This window comes from Silurus meridionalis, chromosome 6 (assembly GCF_014805685.1).
Source record: "Silurus meridionalis isolate SWU-2019-XX chromosome 6, ASM1480568v1, whole genome shotgun sequence".
NCBI classification, from domain to species: domain Eukaryota; kingdom Metazoa; phylum Chordata; class Actinopteri; order Siluriformes; family Siluridae; genus Silurus; species Silurus meridionalis.
In genome coordinates, this window is record NC_060889.1 from 29,479,065 (window position 1) to 29,506,862 (window position 27,798).

A 27,798-nucleotide genomic window follows, 5' to 3' on the forward strand; every position below is an offset into this window, starting at 1 on the left:
TGAGTTACGACAATACCCTTTAGAGAGCACCTGGCAGCATCCTCAACTATTTTGATGATTGGTTGAACATTATAATTTATAGTATGTAGTTTATCCACAAAACAATTACAGCCCAACTCGTCTAGTTGGATTGTAGTTAAACAGAACCTATTGATTTGGTTGCCTTTAATTTACGTGATATTATAAAAATGTTTTTCTTTGTACTGAATAGATCCTGAGTTCAGTAAGCGGAATCTCCAGTGGAGCTTAAAAGGATAATTTTGAGGACATATATTATAAGGATATAGATGTTGTATGTATCTTATGGCTACAATTATCTAAGCACATTATGGTTCTTGTATGTAGCACATTGTTGTCAGGAACTGAACATTAAATTAAAGTAGGTCATTTTCAGCTGTAAGTCCTTACCTATTCCTGTGTGCCTACAGAGAGAGACAAGCACCCAGCCCTCATCACAGCCAACCATCACAGAGTGTGTGTGTGTGTGAGAGAGAGAGAGAGAGAGAGAGAGAGACATAGAAAGAGAGAGAGAGAGAGAGAGAGAGAGAGAGAGAGAGTGAATAATAAGTGAATATTTTGGTAGCTCCTGGTACCTTTTTAACCTAAAAGATTCAGAATCATAATGTAAAATCTGAATGAGTAGAAAAAATTACCGTAATTTCCGGACTATTAAGCGCACCCAAATATAAGCCTCACCCACTGAATTTGACAAAGATTTTTATTTTGAACATAAATAAGCCGCACCTGTCTATAAGCCTACACTGAAACTAATGAACTTTACACAGGCTTTAACGAAAGACAGTGTCTGTAACACGGCTTGTATCTAAACAGTAGCCTACCAAGAAAGTCATTGTTCACTGTCTTCCTGCTTCCTTTCACAACTATTTCTCTCAGGAGTTTTTCTTTTGGCATCGTCGTGCGTTTAAAAATCACCATCGGTAAATCTTTTCTCCCGATGCCGTGCAGCTCAGAACACAGGTGAAGTGTGTTTTCATGCTCGGTTGTTTTCAGCGTGACGAATGATTCGCATTTCCTGTAGACAGTCCGAGTGAGCGGCAGGTCAAACGTCAGAGAAACCTCATCCATATTTATGATGTGGTGCGGCCCGATTCAGTGGGAGCGCATCTGATTTAATATAAAGAATTTCATTGGTTCACCTGAACCCGTTCCGCAATTTCATTGGTCTAATGTTATGGGTTCAGTTTTTTGTCTTGCAGCTTGTGAAAAACTCAGGAAAAATCCATAAATTAGCTGCTTCATTGTTTAAGAAGTGTAGTTAAATGCGTGGGGAAAAAAGTAGCAGCTTATAGTCTGGAAAATATGGTAAATGAAAGAAAAACACAATGAGTAACAGCACTATATATTTTCAATGTAAGCTTTATTAGATACTTGTGTACACCAACCCATTAATGCAGTTATCCAATCAACCAATCACGTGGCTCCTGCAGTAACTTTTATTTTAGAAATCTCCTGGGATATTCACAAACAACAGTCTATATAGATAACACACACAATTTAACACTGGCTTAATGTGAGAGATCAGAGAAGAATAGCCAGACTCAATATAATAAGAACTCAATATGTGGTTGACAGTAATTGAAACATGAAACTAAAATGCCCTCTAGTGGTAACTACAACATACAGGCATTCCCTGACATAAGATGGGTAATCTATGTAAAAACACATTTTTCATCCACATGCAGATCACCAGGTCGCTGTCATCACGCACAAATATTTTCCTCATCGCTGCTTCATGCAATAGCCATTACTTTTTTGAATATTCCCTTTTTTTTTTGTAAAAAAAAAGAACGTTTATGTTTGCTGTAAGAGCCAAGACATGCATTCCACTTCCTGCCAGTTGAAGCACAATGCAAGTGCTGTGCTCTTTGACCACTAAGAGCTTTTAAAATGTAATAAAACAAAGAACTTGCCCACATGTGGAAAAAAACAAATAAATATTGTTAGAATCCTGCACCCATTGGCTAAATTTTCAATCAATCAGATTGTTTCCATAATGCTACTTGGTGTAAATAATAGGTTTGAAATGATTGGTCGTGAGTTTAGATGAGTTACGAACCGAAAGCGGGTATATTCCACAAAGGTGGTATAATCCACAAGGCATGTAATCTGTAACGCGAGTTTAAGCCATACAGTGAATATGATCCGTATGATCGGAACAGGGGGCAGGAACCAGTGGGGAATGCTGGTGGTCTAGAATCCGGTAGGTCACGATAGCCATCTGGGAGGTCCGACAGCGAATGAGGTCAGAACAGGATCTTATAGAGGGGAATGGGAATGAGGAACAGCTGCCGGTGATTAACGCTGAGAGCGGCAGAGAGAGGCAGCGTGAGAACCTCTGAGGGGGGCATGGCAGGTGGATCCCTGCCAGAGGCGATTTCTTTAAGACTGCAAGGGAAGCTCGGCTTCCCTTATAATGTCACAAAATTAATGGTCAAATATGTACTATTGTATTAACATTTTATTGACTAAAAATGCGTTAGAAAACGTTCATCTCAAAGACGAGTTCGTTCAGAATCAGTTACATATAGCAGGTCGGCTGACTCGATTTCCTTCTCATACATTCCCGCAGCGTCACAGTGCATTTCCTATTGAAGCCCAGCGTCCATTGACTTCAATGGGGCTGCTTTGAACGGTTTTTTCAGCGCTCAAACTAGACGGTCATTGGATAAACGCTGCGATTATGTCCCGCCCACGGACGCTCAGCGTCTCTGGGGGTGAATGGGGAGTGGGCTGGCCCGGACTCCGAGCTTCTGCGTGATGATTGGAGGGTCTGTCGAAAGACTGCATCTCCTTTTGACTGACAGCGATTCTGTACTATAAGGAATCACTGAAGCTATTCGCGCTCAGTCCCATCGCGGATTTCTCAAGTTCAGTCGAAATAAAAACTGCGCTGCGTTGTTTAAGCAGCCTAGCTCTGCTGGCCATTGAGAGGACACTGGTCAAGTCACTTGAAAAGACTCCTAGTTGGTACGACAGGGTCACAGACCATTTTCTTGAAAAGGAACGTAGGGCAGAATTTACTTTTAAATAAATAGACAATTTTATGATGTAGGCCGAAAATGAGCTTCCCCTCTCTGACAGACCAGTAGCCGCCACTGATCCCTGCAGCATGTAGTAAATGTTTGCTGATGTGTGCTACCTACACAAATTCAGCAAATACATTTTTGATAAGTGTTCCATTGAAGAAAAATGCTTGAGCGTTAGACCATTCCCAAAGGGTTGTTGATGCAGCTTGAGTTCTTGAAGGGGAAACTTTTTTGGTAAAAGTAACTATGCAACATTAGAAGATCTGAGTTTGGAAGACTATTCCTTGTAATTCAACTCATTAGAAAACACTACAATACAAATACAGAAGCGGTAGAACAGATACTGAGACAACAGAATACACAATGTTAGTTTCCCACTATAATTCAGATGACAGTCAATTAACTTGTTTTTGGTGCATTCATGCAACGCTCAACTTATTTTAACTACAGTAACACTGAGGTTTTTACCAACCGCTCTGACTGCAGTCACCTTTACAGATACAATACAACCTACACTGGAAACTAATACACTGCACAATTTTATTCTCAAATCATGCAATTTAAACCCATACACTTGCTACATATCAAGCAAATCTTACTAGTCCATGTCCAAGCATACTACACAGTTTTTATTTATCTTGCACCTGATACTGTTTCATTGCATTCCTTTCCAACAGAATTAAACCCTAGTGGTGTGATTTGTAGTATCAGAGGTCCAGCAACTAACTGAGTAGAGTATTACTCAATATATTACTCAATATTTTTATAGACATCTATTTTATGCAGATACAGTTACATGAAATGTTTTGAGGTTTGAACGTGCAAGTCCATTTTGGGATTAAACTCACTCCAATTATTTCCCACGTCATATGGTATTTTGTAGAAGCACAACTCAACACTCAGACAATGAATCAACATTTTCTCTTAAAATACATATTTAATAACTTTCACAATTTTTACTCTGTTTTGCATTAGCAGCATGTGAAATTTATAACAGACATTATAACTTTCACCTCATGAGGAAGTTTGCAAGTTTTACAAACACATCCAGTCTGATCACTAAGTATGTTTATAACATGCAGCGCAAACAACAGCATGCCATTAACATAACAAATCAATATCATTTTAAAATCCCACAAAGTCCTAAAGAACAAGCAATAATAAAATAATTTGACAGTAAATGCATCCTCTTTTTATAGATGAATTTTGTTCACTCCTCTATGATTGCATTCTCAATTCTGTCTTCATCAGTGTGAGCTGTTAAAAGAATTTGCATGTTATTGGTTTCATTTTAAAGTTTTTTTGTTTCAGGTGTTTATGGCAGAAAAGCAACCAAACTGTATTTCATTTCATCCTAAACAAAGTTTAAAAGGGTTTTGGTTTAATTGAAGTAGTACTTTCAGTACTTCTTACCTCGAGCTCTGTAACATTTGACCAGCAGAATGATGGTGATCAGCAGATATGGAGATGCCGTCACTACACTACTGATCAACATGAGCACTGAGAATGGAGCTTCTACATGTGATGGACCGGATACAGAATACAATAATAATTATAGTAACACTTTATTCATGTTGAACTGAACATGTTTTAGCTGAAAATGCAGTAAAATTAAACTTCTCTTCTGTGTATGAGAGTAAAATAGCACTTGAACACGTTATCTTGCACACAGACATACAAAAACTAAACAATACATTATGTGGAGATAAAAAAGAAAATAAATTCTCAGTTCTGACTGAAATATCTAGTGGCAGATATAATGTTTATTTAGGGTTCATTTACTGGTTCATTTTAATATAAACCCAATGATTAACCCAATTAATCGATAACGGCATTCGTTGACAACAAATTTTATTATCTATTTTATCAATTAGTTGTTGGAGCACTAATTAGATCTCACCAACCACAAATAAAAAAAAGGCCTTATCTATTTGTAGATAAAATTGTAGATGAATGCATATTTCTTCCTAGATTATGTTAAACATAATGTAAATATTGTATAATTCTTTTTAGTATAATTGCTATACCTTTGGCTGTAATGCTCACAGGATCACTGAGATCAGTGTGATAATATTTTGAGTTGTAATTTATCCTGTGTGCACGACATTGGTACACTGTTTCTCCTGCATTTTCTGCTGTCACTTTAAGTATGTTTGGATGTTCAGTGTTCTGATGCTGTGAATTCTCAGGTTTTTGTACCACTGAAACTCCCATCCAGTCCCCTGCTGCAGCTCACAGATCAGAGTGACGGTGTCTCCAGTGTAAACTAAGCTCTGAGGATTCACTCTCAAAGTTGGTTTTGGTTTTCCTGTGTGTATGAAATAATGACTTCACTTTATAATATAAGCAGCAGATTCAGTGATTTAAGCTCAAACTGTTTACATACAAATCAAGAAAAAAACACTTACCTGATACAGTCAATGTAAATGTATCACTTATCTCTAATCTCTGAGAGTCTTGTCTCTTTCCCCTGCAGGTGTAGTTCCCACTGTCAGTATGTTTTACAGACCAAATGATAAGATTTGGCATTATACTGTCTATGGAGACTCGAATTCCTCCATCTATGAAACTCTTTGTATTTTTATACCAGCTGTATGTCCATTGAGAACCATTCACCTGTACCTCACACCTGAAAGTAACAATCTCTCCAATGAACACATGTCTATCAGGCTTTATGGAAAGCACAGCTTTATGAGTCCCTGTAAAACATACTGTTGTTAACAAACCTTAAATAAATGAATTACCAAGGGTACACTAATAATATATATTTAGTCTGCATATAAGTACATGTATTTTTATACAGTTAAGTGTAACCTTTTTAGTATTAAGAAATCACCTTGAGCCTGGGCCACTAGTAGAATTGAAATCAGCCCTAAGTAGAAAAGAGAAACAGAACATGACATAAATACAACCAGGAATTATGAAATGCACATAGAGTGAAGCCGGGGTCAGCTTCTGTAACGGAGAAGAAAGCACTGCAGGGATGGCGGCATTGTGACATAAAGATTCCCAGCGTCTCATTCCCTTAGGGAACTAGGGTTACATATGTAACCTAGAGACGTTCCCTTTTAAGAACTCAACCGCGTCAAAACTATTTTTGAGTCTCCAATTATGCCAGACTGACCAGTCTCTGACTAGTGTGTATAAATAAGCACAGCTAGGTGGAAGGACAGAGGGGCCAGGAGTGGCACTGCGGTCCAGGTTATAGAACCAGACAAAGCTCAGCAGGGTGGACCAGCCCGCAGTATTGGAGGGGTACTCCAGAGGACCAAGCCTTTGAGGCAGCCACACTTCAGGTTGAGTGAGCTCTGAACCTGAATGGAGTGGGGAGACCAGAGGCCTCATAAGATGATGCAATGGCATCAATGATCCATCTGCTCAGTGTCTGCCGATTAGCAAGGAGGCCACTCCTCAGAGGGCCGTAGCAGATGAGCAGTTGATCAGATTTTCTCCAGGGACTCCAGGTTTATTAAATATTAAAAGTATTTAAAAAAGGAATTTATTTGTTAAACTCTTCCCTTTCTCCCTAACCATAATGACTTCAGGCATACAAGACTTTACCACCAAAGGAGAGAAAAGAGGGAATGAAACCACTTCTAAATGAAAAACATGGAAGAAGTAAATGGTCCAGTTACAGTGTAGACATTTAATCATTTATAAAAATCAAAATACAGATGTTTTGTTTGAAACTGGCTTTAAAAGCTCTCAGTGAAAGTCAGTGGATTTAACTGAAACCAGCATATCAACAGTTAAAGAGTTAAAAGGTAGGAGTTGCTTTCACACCTGCAGCAGCTTTTCACACCAGAATTTGCAGCACTACATTAAAATAGAAAAACCACATCCTGAACTGGTCTCTGCTCTCAGGCCTCTAACACTGACACTGCCCTGTGTGTGTACAGGACTAATGACAAGTGTTTGTTTATTGCTCTTATTTTGAACACAGGTAAATAATGTTTTTTTGTTTGTTTTTTGTTAAATGCTGTGATTTATTTAGGATTGTTTGTATATTATATTAAATTTGATGTACTGAAATGTTTCCCTGCACAGATAAATAAATAAATGTCAGTTTGTCACAACTATGAGTTCTTTTGTACAAGTAATACAATACTGTTTTTTTCTTTTAGCAATCTTTAGCATTTCTTAAACAGTCCTCATGGAAAAGCAGATAACAACAGGACACAGATGATCAGGTAGAGATTCCAACAATACAGATTCATTTACACTTATTAGTATATTTAAATCCTCTAAATAACGCAGATGTTATAAAAACTATAAAATTTACTGAGTTACATAGCGTTACACCTCAAACCGAACCTGGCACATAACACATATGAATACACTGATCCACTTGAGCAGGCTTGCTGAAGTTCACACAATGTCCTAATCACACAATTAACTCCTCACTCAGGATATTTAAACTGCAGATGAACAACTTTTTACTCCAACACTCACTTTAATAAAGGCAGAAAGAGAATATTTACTCACAGAACATCACAGGAAGTGGACTGAACACCATCCTGTCCCTCTAATGACTGACTGACTGACTGACTAAGCAAAGATGTGTGTTAAAGGTTTACCACATCCTCTGATCTCATACACACACACACACACACACACACACACACACACACACACACACACACACACATACAAGTAGAGAAATAAATTAAATATATGTTACTTATAATCGACACAGATGTGGTAGTTCTTCCTATTTTGCACTTAAAGACACATATAAGACTAAGACAGAGGAGAATGGCAGGAAGGCTAAAATAACTTCAAATTTTTCCAGTGACTGAAAAGTAAAAATAAAATACCTATGTCTCCCTCTAGTGGTAACTGCAGGATAATTTTATACTTACAATAATCCTGAACTTTTAGTTCACAGGGCACCACATATTGAGTTACTGTAGCCATCTTGTCAACTTGAGTCAGTCTGGCCAGTCTCCTCTGACCTCTCATCAACAAAATGTTTACTTTGTGTGTATGATCTGTATAGACTGCTGTGTGTAAAAAGTACACAGTGAAAATCTCTCTCTGTCTGTCTCACACACACACACACACACACACACACACACACACACACACACACACACACACACACACACACACACACACACACACACACACACACACACTCTCTGATGGTTGGCTGTGATGAGGGCCAACTGCTGTTTTCTCTCTGTAGGCACAGTTCCTGACAGTAATGTACTACATACACAATTCAGGTATCATTAGGAAAGAAGACACTTTGGGCTTTACATGCTGCACTCTTTCACCATTAAGAGATTCTAAAGAGTAATAAAACAAAGCACTTGTATAAATAGGGAATAAAAAATCTATTAAATTAAATTCATTTTCATTTGTATAGTACTTTTAAAAATTAACATTGTCTCAAAGCAGCTTTACACAGATAATGTGGTGATAACAATGAATAAGATGTTCTCTGAGGTGCCACAGTGACTATGAGGGAACTCAGGAAGGTGGTAATGCCGTGGCAGGACTCTGGGGCATGAGGGTGTCCTCTATGGGTGTCGGAGGTACTGGGGTGCCCTCTGCAGGTGTTTGAGGCGTGACAGTGTCCTGGGAGGAATAATGGACCGCCACGTTGTCTTCAAAGGGTCCTGAAGCGCAACGGTGCTTTCGGCGGAGTCTGGACAGTGTTGTCACTCTCGGAGGGACATAGGTCCGCAATGACGGCTTCTGAGGGATCCTGGATTGCACCAGCGTCTTTGGAGGGGACTTGAAACCTGACGTCGACTTGTGCTGAGGGCGGTAAGGTGATCCCTTGTCGCTCGGCATGATCCTGGAACGGAGAGACGCACTCGCCGGGACTGAAGGGGAGAAGTAGAGATCCGGCGTTGTCATCCCGAACTAAGATCAAATTAATATCGTCATTTTCGGAAGGTTATTGATAAAACTCGCTGCTGTAGTTGACACATAGTTGACGCATGCTTAACACGGTAATGTGGCGAGGTACTAACGCAATGACTGAGGCAGATTTTAAAAGAGATGAAGTAATGGTCTGAAAAAGCTTCTGACTGTGGAATTATGACTACATTTTTTTTTTATTCAAATGTTAATAATAAAAAAAACAAGAGAGTGTCCACCACTTTGAGTGGGTCCTATAACATTCTGATTAATTCCTACTGAATCTAGAATGGACACAACTGCTGCTTTTAAGGAGACTTCCTGATTATTAAAATAAATATTTAAGTCACCAACAATTAATGCTTTGTCTAAAGAAGTAGCTAAATTTGTGTTCTATGAGATTCTACGAGAAAATCAGTCAGAGTAGGGCCCTGGGGGTCTATATATAATAATTAATGGAATTGACTGACTGGACCTGCTTTTGGAAACTCAATATTTTATGTTAGTGTAAAGAACTTCAAATGTTTTACATTTGTGTTTAGTTTTTTGTGTAATGCTTAGCTTATTATTATAAATAGCTGCGACTCCACCTCCTCAGCCATTTAGACTGGACTGGTGTATGTAACTATACCCAGGAGGAGTCGCTTCATTTAATGCTACATATTCATTTGGTCTAATTTATGTTTCTGTCAAACACATTATATCAAACTCCTGGTTAGTAATAATTTTGTTTATAGTCAGTGCTTTTGACGTGAGCGATTTAATATTCAAGCTTAGCTTGTTTTAAAAAAAAATTTTCCCAGGAGACCCGAGTTTTTAAATCTAATACACAAATAGTATAGAACTGTTACAGGACATTTCACTGTGGAATCAGGTGCAGAGTAAAAACACCAGATATTTTTTAAAGCAAATTTTATATTTGGGTGAAAGAAAGGGTAAAGGCAGGATTTTGTGCAGTTTGGGGGAAATATAAACATCCCCAAACAGGACTCAACCCAGAATCTCCACAGGATGAGGCATCAGTGCTCCCACTGCACCATTAAACAGATCAGCTACATGTGGGACAGACACAGCTCCAACACTGAATCAGGAAAAGGAGAAGAATGCACACAAACTAGACATCAAAGAGGGTTAACTTAAACAAATAAATATTTTTGGACTAATTCAATATTTAAATGGCAATAGTCTCCTGCAACTTACTTGAATTGGTTCAGGGTGGAGTTTTTACATGTACACTGGAGATCAAAATTAGAGAACAATTTATAAACATTTGAACAATTCTGAAATAATATCATATTCACTGCTCAACAGTTGAAGGAGTTTTTGTCCTGTCTATTCCATGCTACCAGAAAAAAATTTCCACAAAATAACTAAGGCATTTAAAAAAACAACAACAATATTTTGCAGAAAACACACTGATCAAAATTAGAGAACACTTTCAGATACCTCCCAGTTATTTGTGTAATCTGGCACCTGGTGCTAATTTCCTTGATTATTTGTCAACCCCTATTTAACTGGCAGCCTATCAAGTCAAGTCAAGTCAAGTTTATTTGTATAGCGCTTTTCACAACAGACATTGTCTCAAAGCAGCTTTACACAAATCAACAGTGATGGTGAATGGTGTGCATTTGTCCCTGATGAGCAAGCCGTGGCGACTGTGGCAAGGAAAAACTCCCTTAGATGTTATGAGGAAGAAACCTTGAGAGGAACCAGACTCAAAAGGGGAACCCATCCTCATCTGGGTGACATCAAGAGTTTGATCATAAATCTTTCAACAATACAGAACACTGGAGAGTGAGAACTAACATGATTACTGGAGTATAAGATTATAAGTAATGTTCTTTCTGCAGTCTTATACAGTCTATATGGTTAGTAGCTCCGAGTTTTATAAGCTCAGCATTTGTGATCACCACAGATCCAGCATCAGCTTCTCCATGCCAGAGCCTTTAAACACTCCAGGAGGTCCAATGTCAAAACTCCACACATGTAGCGGGATCCAAATGGCACTGGTACGTCTCTAGATGGTTCGGGATGTTTGTGAGTTCGGCATCTACTTCTTCAAGGTCCGTAATCATCACGAGGTGGGAGGTGACTGGAGCTGGAGCAACCTCAGGATGCCTCGGGATGGGGAGAGAAAGAGAAGCAGTGGAGAGGAATTAGCGTAGCTGCTGTTCATGATATTAACAGCACAAGTTGATAATGTGCATGTGATCAGATGTTCTGGAGCACAAGGTTATGATGTGATGTGTGTTATGTGTAGGCTTTGCTAAAGAGATACGTCTTTAATCTGCACTTAAACTGGGAGAGTGTGTCTGAGCCCCGAACACTGTCAGGAAGACTATTCCAGAGTTTAGGAGCTAAATGTGAAAATGCTCTACCACCTTTAGTGGACTTTGCTATTCTAGGAACTACTAGAAGCCCAGAGTTTTGAGATCTCAGGGGCGTGGCGGATTGTAGCGTGTTAAAAGACTGGATAGATACACGGAGCCAAACCATTTAGTGCTTTATAAGTGAGAAGTAATAGTTTGTAGTCTATTCGAAACTTAACAGGAAGCCAATGTAGGGACGATAAGATCGGGGTTATGTGATCATATTTTTTTGACCTTGTAAGAACTCTGGCTGCTGCATTCTGGACTAACTGAAGCTTGTTTATTAATGAAGCAGGACATCCACCTAGTAATGCATTACAGTAGTCTATTCTGGAGGTCATAAACGCATGGACGAGCTTCTCTGCATCGGATATAGACAACATATTTCTTAGCTTAGAAATATTTCTAAGGTGAAAGAAGGCTGTTTTGTAACCTGATTGATGTGATTTTTGAAAGACAAGTCGCTGTCTAAAATAACACCCAGGTCTTTTACCGTTGAACTAGTGGTTACAGAACATCCGTCTAAATGCAGGTTGAGATGCTGGGCGTCTGTATACCAGTTTTGGGCCGATGAGCAAAATCTCAGTCTTATCAGAATTTAAAAGTAGAAAGTTATGGGTCATCCAATCTCTTAGTTCCTTAACACACTCAGTCATCCGGGTTAATTGAGCTGTATCGCCTGGTTTAGATGAAATATATAGCTGAGTATCATCAGCATAACAATGGAAGCTAATTCCATGCCTTCTAATAATATTTCCTAACGGAAGCATGTATATTGTGAAGAGCAGGGTCCTAGAACTGAACCTTGCACGCCATAATTTACTTGCATTAGCCTGGATAGCTCTCCATTCAAATCTACGAAATGGTAACGATCGGACAGGTAGGATTTAAACCAGCTTAATGCCTGTCCCTGAATGCCGATGTAATTTTGTAAGCGATCTAGGAGGAGATCATGGTCTATAGTGTCGAATGCAGCACTAAGATCTAGTAAAACCAACAGCGAGATGAAGCCTTGGTCTGAAGCTAAAAACAGGTCATTAGTTATTTTAACTAGAGCAGTTTCTGTGCTATGATGGGGCCTAAAACCTGACTGAAATTCTTCAAAGATATTGTTCTCTTGCAGGTAGGAACATAACTGTGCAGCGACAATCTTTTCTAAAATCTTAGACATAAATGGGAGATTTGAAATTGGTCTGTAATTTGATAACGTGTTTGGATCCAGATTAGGTTTTTAATGAGGGCTTAATAACTGCTAACTTGAGGGATTTAGGGACGTGACCTAAAGATAGTGAGGAGTTAATAATATTTAGAAGAGGCTCACCAGTTGTATATAACACTTCCTTCAGTAATTTAGTAGGAATTGGATCTAACTGACATGTTGTCGATTTAGCTTTGGCAATAACATTATACAGCTCTTCCTGTCCTATACATGTAAAACAGTGGAGTTGTGGAGTTGAAGGTAACACTGTCTCAGGAGATGCTGTAAGAGGTTGAACTGCCACAATTGTTTTTCTAATGTTATCTATTTTTCAGTGAAGAAAATCATAAAGTCCTCACTACTAAACTGTGATGGAACACAATTTTCAGAGCCCTGATTTGTAGTTAGTTTAGCTACTGTACTGAAAAGGAACCTGGGATTGTTTTGTTGTTTTCTATAAGTTTGCTCAGGTGTTCAGCTCTAGCAGCTTTTAGCGCCCGTCTGTAGCTGAGCATACTGTCTTTATCTGTGATTCTAAATACCTCCAATTTAGTTTTCCTCCATTTTCTCTCCAGATTACGTGCTGTTCTCTTGAGGGCATGTGTATGACTATTATACCAAGATGCAGGTGCTTGCTCTCTAACCTTTTTAACGGATAGGGGCAACGGTGTCTAATGTGCTAGTGAGGATAAGGTCTATGTTCTTAGTTATCTCATCAAGATTAATAGTAGTTATGGGTTTAGTGAGAAATTGAGATAAATCAGGCAGGTTATTTATGAATCTGTCCTTAGTGGTTGGAACAATAGTCCTACCAGGTCGATAACGTGGTGCAACACGGCTAATCTGCTCTACCGGTAGTGTGTACAGTATGAGGTAATGGTCTGTGATGTCATCACTCTGAGGTAAAATATCTATATCAGTGACGTCTGCTCCGTGGGATATTATTAAGTCTAGTGTGTGGTTAAAGCGATGAGTTGGTCTGGTGACGTTTTGTTTAACCCCAAAAGAGTTTAATAAGTCAACAAATGATAATCCTAGAGCATCGTTTACATCATCTACATGAATATTAAAATCTCCTACAAGCAGCACTTTATCAAAATTGATCAAGAGATCTGATAGAAAACAAGCAAACTCTTGAAGAAAATCAGCGTAGGGTCCTGGTGGTCTGTACACGGTGACCAGAGCGAGTTTACTATGTATGTCCGAAAGTACAACTTTAAGAACGAGCACTTCAAATGATTTAAAGCTGAATCCTAACATCTGACTAACATTAAGAGAAGCAGTATAAATGGTTCCTACACCCCCACGACCAGTCTGACGGGCTCATGCTTATAAACATATCCTGACGGTGTCGACTCGTTTAGACCCATATAATCACCTGGTTTAATCCAGGTCTCAGTGAGACAGAGTGCATCGAGATTATTCTCTGTGATCATCTCATTTATAATCAGTGCTTTGGGTGCAAGTGATCTAATGTTTAAAAGACCAAACTTTAAAACTTTTGGTGTTTGTTTATCTGGCATTTTCAGTTTTAACTTCAATGAGATTGTTTCTGGATCTTGTGTATTTACTTCTTGGTTTTGCTACACGAGGGATAGATACGGTTTCTATAAACTGGGCTGTGTGTGAACTTGTAACTATTTGGTCTGTTGTATGCGTGTTCTCATTGTCGAAGATTTCCTGATGTCTTACCAGTCAGATGGTGTGAAGTATCCTAGAGATGTTATCTGATAGCACTGCTGCTCCAACTCTGCTGGGGTGCAGGCCATCAGGCGGAAGAACCTAGGACGGTCCCAGAAACAGTTCCAGTTATTAACAAAGAGAAGTTTATGTTCTCGACACCATGACTGTAACCATTCATTTAGAGCTAAAGTCTACTAAACTTCTCAGCCCCTCGCTGGTAAGTGGGAAGAGGTCCTGACACTATGATCCTCGTTGTGGGTGATGTGCTGCGTACCGTCTCCACCAGGATCCTGAAATCCCTCTTTAATACCTCCGTTTGTCTCAGCCTGGTGTCGTTTGTTCCGGCATGAAGAACAACCGCTCAAGTTCTCCTTCAGGACCGCGGGTACCTGCGCAGCGACATCAAGAACACGAGCACCAGGAAAACAGCGAGTGTGCACCTTACCTTTAGCTCCGGTAGCGGACATGCCGGACGATGGAATCTCCGAGAATCACAGTGTCGCGTTCCGTCTCGCGGAGAGGCGGCGGTTCTCGGTCGAGATCTCGAAGGCCTGTAGTGGTGGCGGGGAGACGTCCTCGACCGGGCTTTGCTTGTCTCTTCCGCTGCTGCCGCATCCAGGGTCCATGTTGCACCTTTGCGGAGATGTAGGTGCGCTGGGTCTGGGCAGAGAAAGCGGAGTTGAGGTGCTGGGGCGTTAGGTTCAACCCGAATTTACCTGGGACGAGTGCGCGTCCGCCGGGATGTTTCCAGCGCCGCTTTCCGCTCTCGCAGCCGGGCATGCTTTTCATGCAGCTCGCGAATCTGTTTCTCCAAAACCTCCATCTCCAACGCCACCGTTTGCAAATCGAATGAGTCCTCACCTGTGCTCAAAGTCAGACACACAGCCGGCATAGTGCTCATAATCACAAACAGAGTTCGGATACACAAATAAGATAAAGTGAGAGAAGATATAGTGGTAGTCGAGTTTAACTGACTACAGGCACAAGTCAGGAAGACAAACAATTTAGGATTATTAAAAGAGAAAAACACAAACAAACGAATATAAACACGAATACAAACACGAATACAAACACGGAACTCGCGGCAAACAAGTCAAACAGCCTATCTTCCAGTTTCACTGACTCTGCAAGATGGTGGGCCGTTCTAAAGTGACTGAAAGCCTCAGGCAGCAGGTTGTCCAGATGAAGGCCAAAGGGATGACCCTATCAGCCATAGCAAGACAAGTTAGTCGTTCCAAATCTGTGATTTCAAGAATATTGAATCTTTACATCACCACAAACTCATTCAAGTCCGCCAAGAAGGCTGGTCATCCACGGAAGACAAATACAAGAGAGGACAGGATACTGCGGAGGACCTCTATGGGTAATTGTTTCCACACTGCAGCTGGAATTGCTCACCAGTTCAGCGCTAAACAGGGTAAGGATCTGTCTCGTCATACAGTGTCTCGACATTTAAGAACATTTGGACTGAAAGCCCACTCTGCAGTGACCAAACCTCTCATTAGCAGAAAGAATCAAAAGGCTAGACTAAGCTTTGCTGAGGAGCATGTTGTGTGGACAGAGGAGAACTGGTCCAAAGTTCACTTCAGTGATGAAAGCAAGTTTAATTTATTTGGGTCCAATGGGAAACATTATGTTCGGCGACAAACTGGAGAAAGACTGAACCAAAAGTGTGTAAAGAAGTCTGCAGCAGGAGTTGGGCCTCTTATACAGCTACATGGCAGAGTGCATGCAAATGTTTATCAGAACCTTCTTCAACAACATATGGTTCCTTCCCTTCGTTCATCACCCAATCATCCCGCAGTGTTCATGCAGGACAACGCTCCATGTCACACAGCAAAACAGGTAAAGCAGTTCCTTGAAACTGAAAACATTGAAATAATGACATGGCCTGCCCAGAGTCCTGATCTCAACCCAATAGAGAACCTCTGGAAAATCTTTGGTTACAAAGTTATGGCCAAGAAACCCACTACAGTCCCCGAACTGTGGAGGAGACTGGATGAAGAGTGTACCAAAATCACACCAGAGCAGTGTGAGAGACTGGTGCTGTCCTGTGGCCGCAGATGTGCTAAAGTCATTCAGAGCAGAGGCCTGGACACTTCCTACTAATTGCTGACTGTTGTAACTTTCAGAAAATGTTGTTGTAATCTTTTTCCATGCTACAGTCGTTGTTGTTCTCTTATTTTGATCAGTGTGTTTTCTGCAAAATAATGTTTTTTTTTTTAATGCCTAGTTATTTTGTGGAAAAGGTGTTCTGGTAGCATGGTATAGACAGGACAAAAACTCCTTCAACTGTTGAGCAGTGAAGATGACATTATTTCAGAATTGTTAAATTGTTTATAAATTGTTCTCTAATTTTGATCTCCAATGTATATGGTATCTTTGCTCTGGTACTGCCTTCTAGTGGCTGCTAGAGGTGTAGCACAACTCATACAGTAACAAAAGTGAATACATTTTTATTTTTACAAAAAAAAATGTGTATGAAACTATTTTCCTGCTACAGTTTTCCCTTAGAAGAAATGTGTGATGTTCCTCACTGTAGACACAAAATAAAAAAATATCCGCAGTTGTATACTGAGTTAATGCTCATATCCACCCTTGGAAACAAGCTTGATTTACACATCCATAAATATGACTATTAAATTAATTTGCTTAACTAGGAAGGAGTACATTGTTGAAGTTATCTAGCAGGTTTTGACACACAAAACTTTATAAAAAAACTTTATAAAAAGCTTTTAATTGTGTGAATCTACCGAAGTCCTAATAGACAATGGATTATAATGTTTTTTCTTTTTTTTCTCATTACTTTGACTTATTTTTCTCACAATCTTGACATAAGAAACACTGTTTCCTGGCAAGAGACAAGTGAAAATATAAGACAATGCAAAACAAAATAATATTACAGTAGAAGAGAATTTATTAAATATATTAGGAGGAATAGAAATAAAATAGATAATGTTAATAATTTGAACTTTTTTTTGGCAACGTATATCATTATACAGTATAATGAGATACAATATAAAAATATAAAATTGTATATTTTAGATAACAGTCAATGAACTTAATTTAATGCTGCATTCCTTTAACTCCAGTAACACTTTTCACCATCTGCTCTGACTGCAGTCACCTTTACAGACAATACAACCTACAATGAATAACTATTACACTGAACATTCTTATTCTTAGATCATGTACTTAAAACCATATTCACTCTCAGGATATGAAGCAAATCTCACTAGTGCATGTTCTAGCACACAACACACCTTCTAGTCTTTAGATTCACTCAGTAATGCTAGTTTTCATGTTGCACCTGATCCTAAATTATCTCATTTTCTTCCATCAAAATAAACCCTATGATGATGTGATTTGTATTAACAGATCAATTAACTGACGGAGTAGAGAATAACTCAGTATTTTTATAAATAACTATTTTGTGCAGATTGCAGGTCACCATGTTGGGATTAAACTCACTCCAACAGCAGACATTTATTTCCCATGTCAGATTGCATTTTGCAGAAGCACAACTCAACCCTCAGACAATTCTTTAAAATTTCTTTTCAAAGAATATTTTTACACATTATTACTGTTTTGCATTTGGAGCATCTATGCATTATTACAGACTACACACATGGTAACGTTCACCTCAAAAGGAAGTTTGCAGGCTTTAAATAAACAAATCCAGTAAGAGCATTAAGGATGTCTATAAGCAGCAAAGCAAATAACAGCATGGCATTAAAATTACAAATCAGTATTATTATAAAATCCACACAAAGCCCTAAAGTATAAGCAATAATTAAATTATTTGACAGCAAGTGCATCTTCTTTTTGGAAATGAACTTTGTTCACTCCTCTATGACTGCATTCTCAATTCTGTCTTCATCAGTGTGAGCTGTTAAAGAAATTCATGTCATTGGGTTAATTTTAAAGATTATTTCAGATGTATATGGCAAAAAGCAACAAAACTGCATTTGATGTCATCCTAAATGCTTCATTTATTTATTTATTTTTTTAATTATTTTTTTATTCTTATAAATGACAGTGAAGTGATGAGTGACAGTGATTCAGAAAAAGATGTGTTAGAAAATAAACATCATTCATTCAGGCATCTTCAGTAACTGCAAAATGCAGCTCAGAGATTCTTAATCAATAATTACATCCATTTTATTAACATGTGCTTTTGTGCTATTACAATGTTACCTCTTCATATTAAACCCTAAATGAAAGACTATCTACTATTGTGTTACTTTAATGGAGAAGTCAGAAAATCTACTTATGAAATACACTTCATTATTTTTACTGAATGGACATTATTAGTTAAGGTGAAATGGGATTACAATTGAAGCATGTAAACCTTATATCATATCATACTTTCGTTTATGTCTTACTGTAAGTGAATTTTGTGTGGATTTGTGTGAAATGATTTCTACTTTTGCTAAGGTGCAAATGTTTTTCTTGCCCTTATCAAAGTGTCTCATTATGTGAAATGTCAAGACGTACAGAAAGTGTTCCTACCTCCAGCTCTGTAACATTTGACGAGCAGAATGATGGTGATCAGCAGATATGGAGATGCCGTCACTACACTACTGATCAGCATGAGCACTGAGAATGGAGCTTCTACATGTAATGGACCAGATACAGAATACAATAATAATTTTAATAAAACTTTATTCATTGTAAATTGTAATTGGTAAATGGTAACCTGAAACCAAAGCTTACGGTACAAATAGCCTTGTATCTCCTGGATAAATTTGAATGACAACTTTGAATAATGGACATTAAGGCTCAAAGGGGCTTCTTTTTAAATATATTTAAATTGTATATAGCACATTTTTATCGGAAACTGTTAACTGTCACAGTAAAATTTCATAAAAGTTTAGATCATTTAAACCTCCTTACCAAAAGGTCACAAACAGCTCAGTTTGTATCTTTTTGTTATCAATATTGCAAAGAAATAAAATCTCTACCAGCGCTTTGCACTCGTTAGGGTTCTTACAAGTGTTTATAAATCAGTGTTGCATTAATCAGATAAAGGAAAAAAAAATGGCAAACAATCAGTTACATAAAGATCCAGCAAACTCTGGTAATCCCTTAGAAAGGCCAAGTCCATGGAATACACAATATCCTAGAAATGGCGATAACCAAGTGACGGAGAATCCGTAGCGTGAGTAGTCCGTAAGTGTTCTCCAGCCTAAACTGTAGAATGGATGGTGACATAAAGGGAGAACGGAGCTTCAGTAGTGTGGTGGGCTGATGAGTGGGAGGTGCGGGTATTTAGTATAATGGGGAGCTGCTAGGAGTGATAGGTGCGTCTGGGGAAGGTGTGGCTGGTGGATCCCTGATACGGTCAATAAGTGCAGGCTCTTTGTTTGTACCTCAAAAAGACTAAAGCAGGTCAGTGCTTTCTTTTAAAAAGCCCCATGATCATGGAACAGACTTCCATTTAGTGATTAGGACTCGCTTAGGATTAGCTTTGACTTTAGGTTGAAAATGTATTTGCTTAATTTAAACTTTTGTAAATAATTTTATACAGTAAAGGAGAAGATCTGAAGAGATTTACATTTGAATTTGCGGCATTTGGCAGACGCCCTTATCCAGAGCAACATACAAAAGTGCTTTGAGTCTCTAGCAATGAATACATCTACACTGGTATGCCAGATTACAAACTAATTATAAATATAACTCGATCATAGAAGAGATCATAGATATTGTGTATCTTGATGAACTGGGGTGTTGGATGCTGTTGTCCCCCCAGTCTCATGCATTCACTCAAGTTTGTTGACGGTGGTGTGGCAGGCCAGCTCTTATCCCAAAGATTCCTTGTCTGTGTTACCTTCTGGCTCTCCTTTTTTTGTTACAGTATGCTACCTGTAATCCTGTCTTCTACTTCTTTTGAATGGACATTCAATGTCACCCAGACGAGAAAGGTTTTCCATTTTGAGCATGGTTCCACTCAAGGTTTCTTTCAAATTCTATCTCATGATTTTTTTTCCTTGTCAATGTTGCCATTGGCTTGCTCATGAGAAATAAACTTAGAGACGTAGTTCATAATGTATATAATTTATACTCATTTCAATAATTTAGACTAATTTCTTACTTTAAATTTTACATTTGTAATGTATTTATTTCTGCAAAGCTGCTCAATGTCAATTATAAAAAATGCAAGAATTGTGAAATTAAATTTAATTAAAAACAAGTGAATTAAGTATTTCACTACTGTTTTTAACATTCATAAACTATAAGAAATTAAGCAATATTCATAAGATGTTTTCAAACAAATTTGAATTGAAAAACATGACATACCTCTCACTGTAATCTTCACAGGGTTACTGGGTTCTGTGTAATAGTAGTTTTCTTCATAGTTGAAACTGTTTTTCCTGCGTGCGTTACATTGGTACACTGCTTCTCCTGCACTGACGGCTGTCATGTTAAGTGTGTTTGCTTGTTTACTGTACTGATTCTGTAAATTCTCATTATTTTTGTACCATTGAAACTCCCATCCAGTCGTCTTCTGCAGCTCACAGCTCAGAATGATGGTGTCTCCAGTGTAGATGAAGCTCTTAGGATTCACCCTCACAGTCGGTTTGGGTTTTGCTGTTGGTATGAAATGATGAAGGTGTCAGAGCTGCTGCTTCAGAACATACTGTAAGCATTACATTCACTAGGCTGTAACAAATGATTCATTTAAAAACAAACATTTATATTTTATATTTAATACAAGACGTTTCAAATGTATGTTTTCACACACGCTGTTGTCTACTTTGTTAAATAATGGAATATAGTATAAAACACTGTATTTGAGGATACATATTACATAATTACATAAAAGGATCAATAATGACATAATTATTGATCCTTTCCCATCTGAAAATACATTCTCATTTTCTTAAAAATAGCAAGATCATTCTTTGCAAAATACCTATAGACAATCTGTATTGAAATCATTATTTAACATAGAAACATTATTATTTTAATTAATTATTTTCATTTTGTTGAAAGCATGAATGTAAGATCAGCCTGGTCATTTGTTTATGCATTTAAATACATACACTTTTTCATATGGTTGATTTTGTCCACTGATTACTATTAGAATATTATTTTCTGAATATAAATGAGGCAGTTTAAATTCATTAAATGTTGCTACATTTGGATTCTGGAAAACAGCCAAACAATATTTTTGTGGATGATACTGATTGTCATGTCAAAGTGCACTGAAAGCACAGTAGTGGAATCAGAGGCAAGTGTTGTGTAAGAACAGAAAATATGTTATATATCTTATAGGGAAAATGGCCCTTTCTGTAGAGTACTTCAGTGTTTTTAGTCCAGTCCAATTTATTGTCTATGTACACTCCAGGTTTTTGTAGTCCTCCACCATCTAGACACCAATGCCTTAAATAGAGACAGGAGTCATAGATGCCTTCCTCTTTCTCAGGTCAATAACCTGCTTCTTTGTCTTAGCCAAATTTAGCTGGAGAAATCTGAGCTTACATGTGGCAAAGTTATTCACTGTCCTGTACTTCTTCTCATTACCATCAGTGATATAACACACTACCACAGAGTCATTTTTGAGAACTTTTGAAGATCGCAAGACTCTCTGGTAGTTGAAGTCTGTGGTGTAGACACTGATGCAGGGCCCCAGTATTGCTGATCACTTTTCCTGACACAAAGTGTTAGAAGCACACCTACTGAGGTCATTCAATCAGGTATCACAGTTTGTCTCTTAAAAGATGCACATAGAAGCGTTTGAGGTGAAAATTGTAATCTGACTGACCCAAGGGGCGAGGGGGAAGAGCTCTATGTATCCAGTGTCCAAGTTTAGTGTCTTATACCCTCTTTTTGGGCAGCTCACATACTGTGCTAAGTTGTTCAGATTTTTTCATAGTGACATGATTAAAATAACATGCAGCATATTTGAGATGGCTGCCTCATTGGCCTCAGGCTGCAGCGGAGCATGTGAGGCTACCACATAGCTGGAGCATGGCATAAGCTTTGGTTTTCCTTCCCACATATACAGTAAAAAGCAGAAATGGGTAGTAGGCACATCAGTTAGTCTGAACATCTTGAACACAATATTAAGTTCAGACCTAATCTAATGACACCCAAAAAACTTAATAGGCAGACTCAGTGGCGTGCACGACCTGCGGGGGGCAGGGGCGGAAGGATCAAAGAAGGGCACTAAAAAAAGACAAAAAGATTACTTAAAATCTGTACAAAAATACATTTGGATATGTTTATTTAACTTATTTATTAAATTACCTGTATTTAAATCAGTATTCGTCTATCTGCACTCTTTTTAAATATTTGAATGACTTCATCACGATTAATTGGAATGTCTCGCTCAATGGAGAGCAGCAGTAGGTCAGAAAACCTCTTCATTACACAGACTACGAAGACTGGATTTCACAAGTTTTAACTTGGAAAATGACCTCTCAACTGTAGAAGTGGAGACAGGCAATGTTGCATACATTTTTAGGAGTTGAGTAAGAGAGGGGAAAACAGACTCGATCTCATTGTCTTTCAGGCACTTTAGCATTTCCTGGACATTACTTTTGGTGAAGGAGTAGGATGCATGAAACACTAAGGTCTGTGAAGACCTTCTCTTCCTCAATCCCGTAGAACTTACTAACTGTTCTGACAAGTTCAGCATCACCAGGTTCTACTCCTTTTGACCATTTGGATGCTACTGTCAGACTGTGTAAGCATTTGAGGATAATGCCAGTTGAACTATTCTCCTTTCCTTTGAATCGTCTGAGCATCTCTTGAGTAAATGGTATCCAAAAAGGTGTAGTACACCCTTGTTCAACAGAACTCCTCCAAATTCTCAGGGTGATGGTCTTCTCCTGTTGACTTGGAACTGTACTTATACCTTGCAGGTATTTTTCTGGGTCTTGGCTCACCAGGTATTTTGTCAGGAAACTCAATTCCAGCAGCCTCAGGATGCTCCTTTGCTTTTTAAAAATAACCTTGAATTCACTTTCTGTCCTCAGGTCTTGAAGCCTTTTTAGCACTCCTTCCACCAATGTGTAGGACACTGCTAGATCCACATCTTTACGCTGAAGAGCAGCTGAGGCAACAGCAGTCTCCTGAAACACTGGGGTGGCCACCTCCAAACAAAGCATCAACTCAAAATTTATGCTTCGAAACAACATTAGAGCATCACCTGCAGCTGGATCTGGTGGATTGCTGTCTGAGATTTTTCTCAACAGCTGTATTCTCAAAAGTGCTTTTAAGGCATTTTTACGGCAGGCCCAGCGTATGTCACTCAGCTGTTTTAATTCCCAGGTTTTCTCTCCAGCATACAACAACTTTTGCATTTCTATAATTGCAGCATGACACTTGCTGGAAGAAGACAGGAAAGTGTCGAGCCTCTCGACCAAATAAAAAAAACCGCACAAAATGGGGGCTTGATTTAGCAGTCTCCACTAACACTAAGTTTAAACAGTGTGTGTGGCAGTGCACAAAGAGGGCTTTTTTATTTTGCCTCTGAATTCTAGCCTGCAGCCCCTTGTAACAAGCATTCTATTAAATTTGTTGATAGACATAGAATGCACACATCCAGCAAAAACAGTGAGAATCAACAAGTTAATCATGTTGAATTCATGTTTAGTTTTATTGATATTGAAAACTGTATTTGTATTGCATGGATAAAGCGTTAGCTATCATTAAATCAAAGATATAAATGTGTTTTACGTTAGAGTTGGACGTGGAATTAGATTTAATTTCACTAAATGCATTTCCTCGAGCTAATGACCTGAGCACATTCTAAACTATGCAGCGCCTATTAATGGCCTTGAAGAAAAAAAAAAAAGATATGTCAATGTCAGAAATGTTGCAGCAATCGAGTAATAGTCATATTATAATTAATCATAAGTCCGGTGCTACCGCATTCGCTAAGTTTACAACAACATTATGGTAGGATAACTGTCCATTTTCCACGTTACCTGTCTGCTGCTCTTGTTTTGAAGACTCGCGGCTAAAATGCGGCTGTAAAGCGCTAAAAAGGTAAATCCGCCTTCCGCTCCACCTCAGCGTAAATACGTCCGCCTAAATTTATTTTTATTTTTTGTGTTAATTATTGTTACTGGCAAATGGTGTAGAAGTGTATTGTTATTTATAATAATAATAATACTTATAAGAGAGGGGCACTTTACACTTTTAGACAAAAGGGGCAGGGGCTTGAGTACAGTAGGACGTGAGCGCGAGCACACAGTAGGACGTGAGTGTACACCGGTATGAACACGCAGGAGCATACACGAGCATACAACCGATAACCGATATGAACGTGCAATAAAGGACCGCGAGTGTGTGTGCAATGAGTGTTCTTATAGGCGGTGAGATTAGCGTGTAGATGAAAGCCAGGTGTGTGTTGTTAGTGCGAAGGAGAGAAGCTCCTTGTGGGCGGGGCGCGCACGCGAGAAGGAGCAGGGCATTCTCCGAAGCACCGAGGTTGACAGCCACCAAAGGGGCGTGGCAGGGGGATTCCTGAAACCGAGCTTGACAGCCGCCGAAGGGGGTGTGGCAGTTGGATTCCTGACAACATGAAGCAATAACTTGCTCCAGGCTTGGGGCCCGATACAATCTCAAAATAAAATTGGCATACATGAAAAATTCTGCAGGCTGGAAATCAAAGACACACATGCAACACAGGGAACACAGGGAGACACACCTGCTTGACAGGGAAGTGAAAAATCAACATTAAACAAACAAGACCTCATTTTCTGACGGTTAAAACTTTGAACCCTTCGTAATGTTAGAATATTAAGTAAGTGGGAAAAAACAACAACAACAAAACAAGCAAACAAACACACCCACAGACTCACCTGATACAGTCAGTGTCACAGCTTTACTGGTCTCTGACTTCTGAAAGACACCATGCTGTCCGCTGCAAGTGTAGTCACCACTGTCAGAGTATCCAACAGACTCAATTCTCAACCTCTGCATTGTGTTCTCTCTGAGTTTGTTGTTTTTATACCAGTTGTATGTCCACCAAACACCTCCTTCAAATATGCTACATCTGAGAGTAACATTCTCTCCAAGGAACACGTGTGTGTCAGGGTTCATGGACAGCACAGCTTCAGGATTCCCTGTAAACCATACTTTTGATAATAATCCTTGCTTAAAGTAATCCCCAAGTGTACTTTCTAATATACAGTATGTTTAATCTAAATACAAGAATATGGTTTATTTATATATTTTCCATTTTTGTTACTGTTGATACTTGACCGTCTCACTATTAAATAATCAGGGGCATCATGGAGCATTTTATGTAGTACTACATATTACAGTTTCTCTCATGAAATCCATAAGTAAACTTTTACAGTTCTATATTTGCTAAAGCCTTTAAGCAGTGTAAAACTCTTTAGTCACACAAAATTATTATTTTATTTTCACCCTGTTTCTTAAATTAGAACACTATCTATAATCCTGTGGAGTTTATTGTTAAATAATAGTAATTCATGTAAAAGGGCAAATGAATAGTCACACAGTGTGAGTGGATTTACCAAAAACACAATATAATATACTCATGAGATATTACTTCTTTCTAAATCTATATATTCTACAGTTGTGTTCAAAATTATTCAACCCCCAATGCTGTAAATGGTTTTAGGGAATTTAGTGTACATTTGTAATTGTATTCAGAATGAAATCCTACAAGGACTTCTTAAAGAACCATATGCAACTAAAATGACATCAATTAGTTTTGTAATACAGTAGTAAATGTTTCTTTTGTGAATTCTTCATTGACATAATTATTCAACCCCTTAAAGACTACCACTCTGAAGAACAGAGGTTCAATGAAGTGTTTTCAATCAGGTATTGAAAACACCTGTGGATATCAGGGAGCAGCAATAAAGCCTAATAAGCACCAATTAGGCAGCTTTAAAATGACTGTGATACTCAGCTCCTTCTAGACATTTACTGGTGTGGTTACAAACATGGTGAGGTCAAGAGAATGGTCCAGGAAGACAAGAGAACAGGTGATTACTCTTCACAGGAAGGGCAATGGCTATAAGAAGATTGCAAAGATGTTAAACATACCAAGAGACACCATAGGAAGCATCATTTGCAAATTCAAGGCAAAGGGCACTGTTGAAACGCTACCTGGTCGTGGCAGAAAGAAGATGCTGACTTCGACTGCTGTGCGCTACCTGAAGCGTAGAGTGGAGAAAAGTCCCCGTGTGACTGCTGAGGAACTGAGAAAAGATTTGTCAGATGTGGGTACTGAAGTTTCTGCTCAGACAATACGGCGCACCCTGCGTAATGAAGGCCTCCATGCCAGAACTCCCAGGCGCACCCCCTTGCTGTCCCCAAAGAATAAGAAGAGTCGACTGCAGTATGCCAAAAGTCATGTGGACAAACCACAGAAGTTTTGGGATAGTGTTCTGTGGACTGATGAAACAAAATTAGAACTGTTTGGGCCCATGGATCAACGCTATGTTTGGAGGAGGAAGAACAAGGCCTATGAAGAAAAGAACACCTTGCCTACTGTGAAGCATGGCGGGGGGTCAATCATGCTTTGGGGCTGTTTTGTCCATCCTGTAAAAGGATGTTGTACTAAGTACTAAGATTGAATGTCACTTGGGGGTTGAATAAAACTGATAATGATGTGAGCTCAGAAAAGACATTTGTGGTTATTTCATTATAAATGTGATGTTATATTTGTCTGACCTACACGTGCCTCTTTGATTTAATTGTAAGCAGGATGACTGAATGATCATAATCAATGTCAAACCGACCAAAACAATCAATTTTAGTGGGGGTTGAATAATTTTGAACACAACTGTATATCTATATCCTATCTTTTATAAACTATATATGAATCACCTTGTACGTGGTCCAGAATTGAAATCAGAACTGAAAAAGAAGCAGAAACAGTCCAGGATGTAAATATGAAATAACATTCAGTCTTTTTTATTTAAAACAGCATTTTAGTCACACAGCAACTCTAACTACTATCTGTGTGAATTTAAACATTACATTCAAGTCCTACATCTACATAACTACTAGTTGGATCTTGATTTTTTTTTTTTATGTTGAAATAAATTAAACTAATGAATTGTCACAGTGCAATTCTGTCCCGCCCTAACAGGAGCCGTGCCTCAAAATTACTCCAATTATCTATGAAGCCCACATTGCTTTGGAGTACCACACATCCAGCAGATCAGTGACAATAACCTGCTTTAAGTTGCATTGCCAAACTTCATTGGGATGGGGCCAGAGAATATTATTGCATTGTATATTGCCTTCACTAATTTCCACAGCTTCTATATTACAATTTTTAGTAATCTCTGACTGTCAAGGGCATATATCATTATCAATGTGAAGAACTATCTTAGAGAACCTATGCCTTCCTAGAAAAAAATGGCTGACCTGCTGTGTCTGGTGCCCAATATATACACAATATATAATATATAATATACAGTGAGGAAAATAAGTATTTGAACACTCTGCTATTTTGCAAGTTCTCCCACTTAGAAATCATCGAGGGGTCTGAAATTGTCATCGTAGGTGCATGTCCACTGTGAGAGATATAATCTAAAAATCTAAATCACAATCCAGAAATCACAATATATGATTTTTAAACTATTTATTTGTATGATACAGCTGCAAATAAGTATTTGAACACCTGTCT

At 38.6% G+C, this 27,798-nt stretch overlaps 1 protein-coding gene across 1 annotated transcript in view; it reads right to left on the reverse strand.

Annotated features, from left to right (window-relative positions):
- The window catches only part of LOC124387548, a 29,793-nt gene extending 5,353 nt beyond the window's left edge, over positions 1 to 24,440 (reverse strand). The window contains 11 exon segments of the mRNA XM_046851961.1: positions 409 to 422; positions 4,262 to 4,304; positions 4,461 to 4,562; positions 5,075 to 5,225; positions 5,228 to 5,355; positions 5,456 to 5,746; positions 5,884 to 5,919; positions 18,681 to 18,782; positions 20,469 to 20,759; positions 24,107 to 24,209; positions 24,317 to 24,440. Coding sequence (XP_046707917.1) covers positions 409 to 422; positions 4,262 to 4,304; positions 4,461 to 4,562; positions 5,075 to 5,225; positions 5,228 to 5,355; positions 5,456 to 5,746; positions 5,884 to 5,919; positions 18,681 to 18,782; positions 20,469 to 20,759; positions 24,107 to 24,209; positions 24,317 to 24,415 — 1,360 coding nt within the window. The 5' untranslated portion in view covers positions 24,416 to 24,440.
- Between the last annotated feature and the right edge of the window lie 3,358 nt (positions 24,441 to 27,798).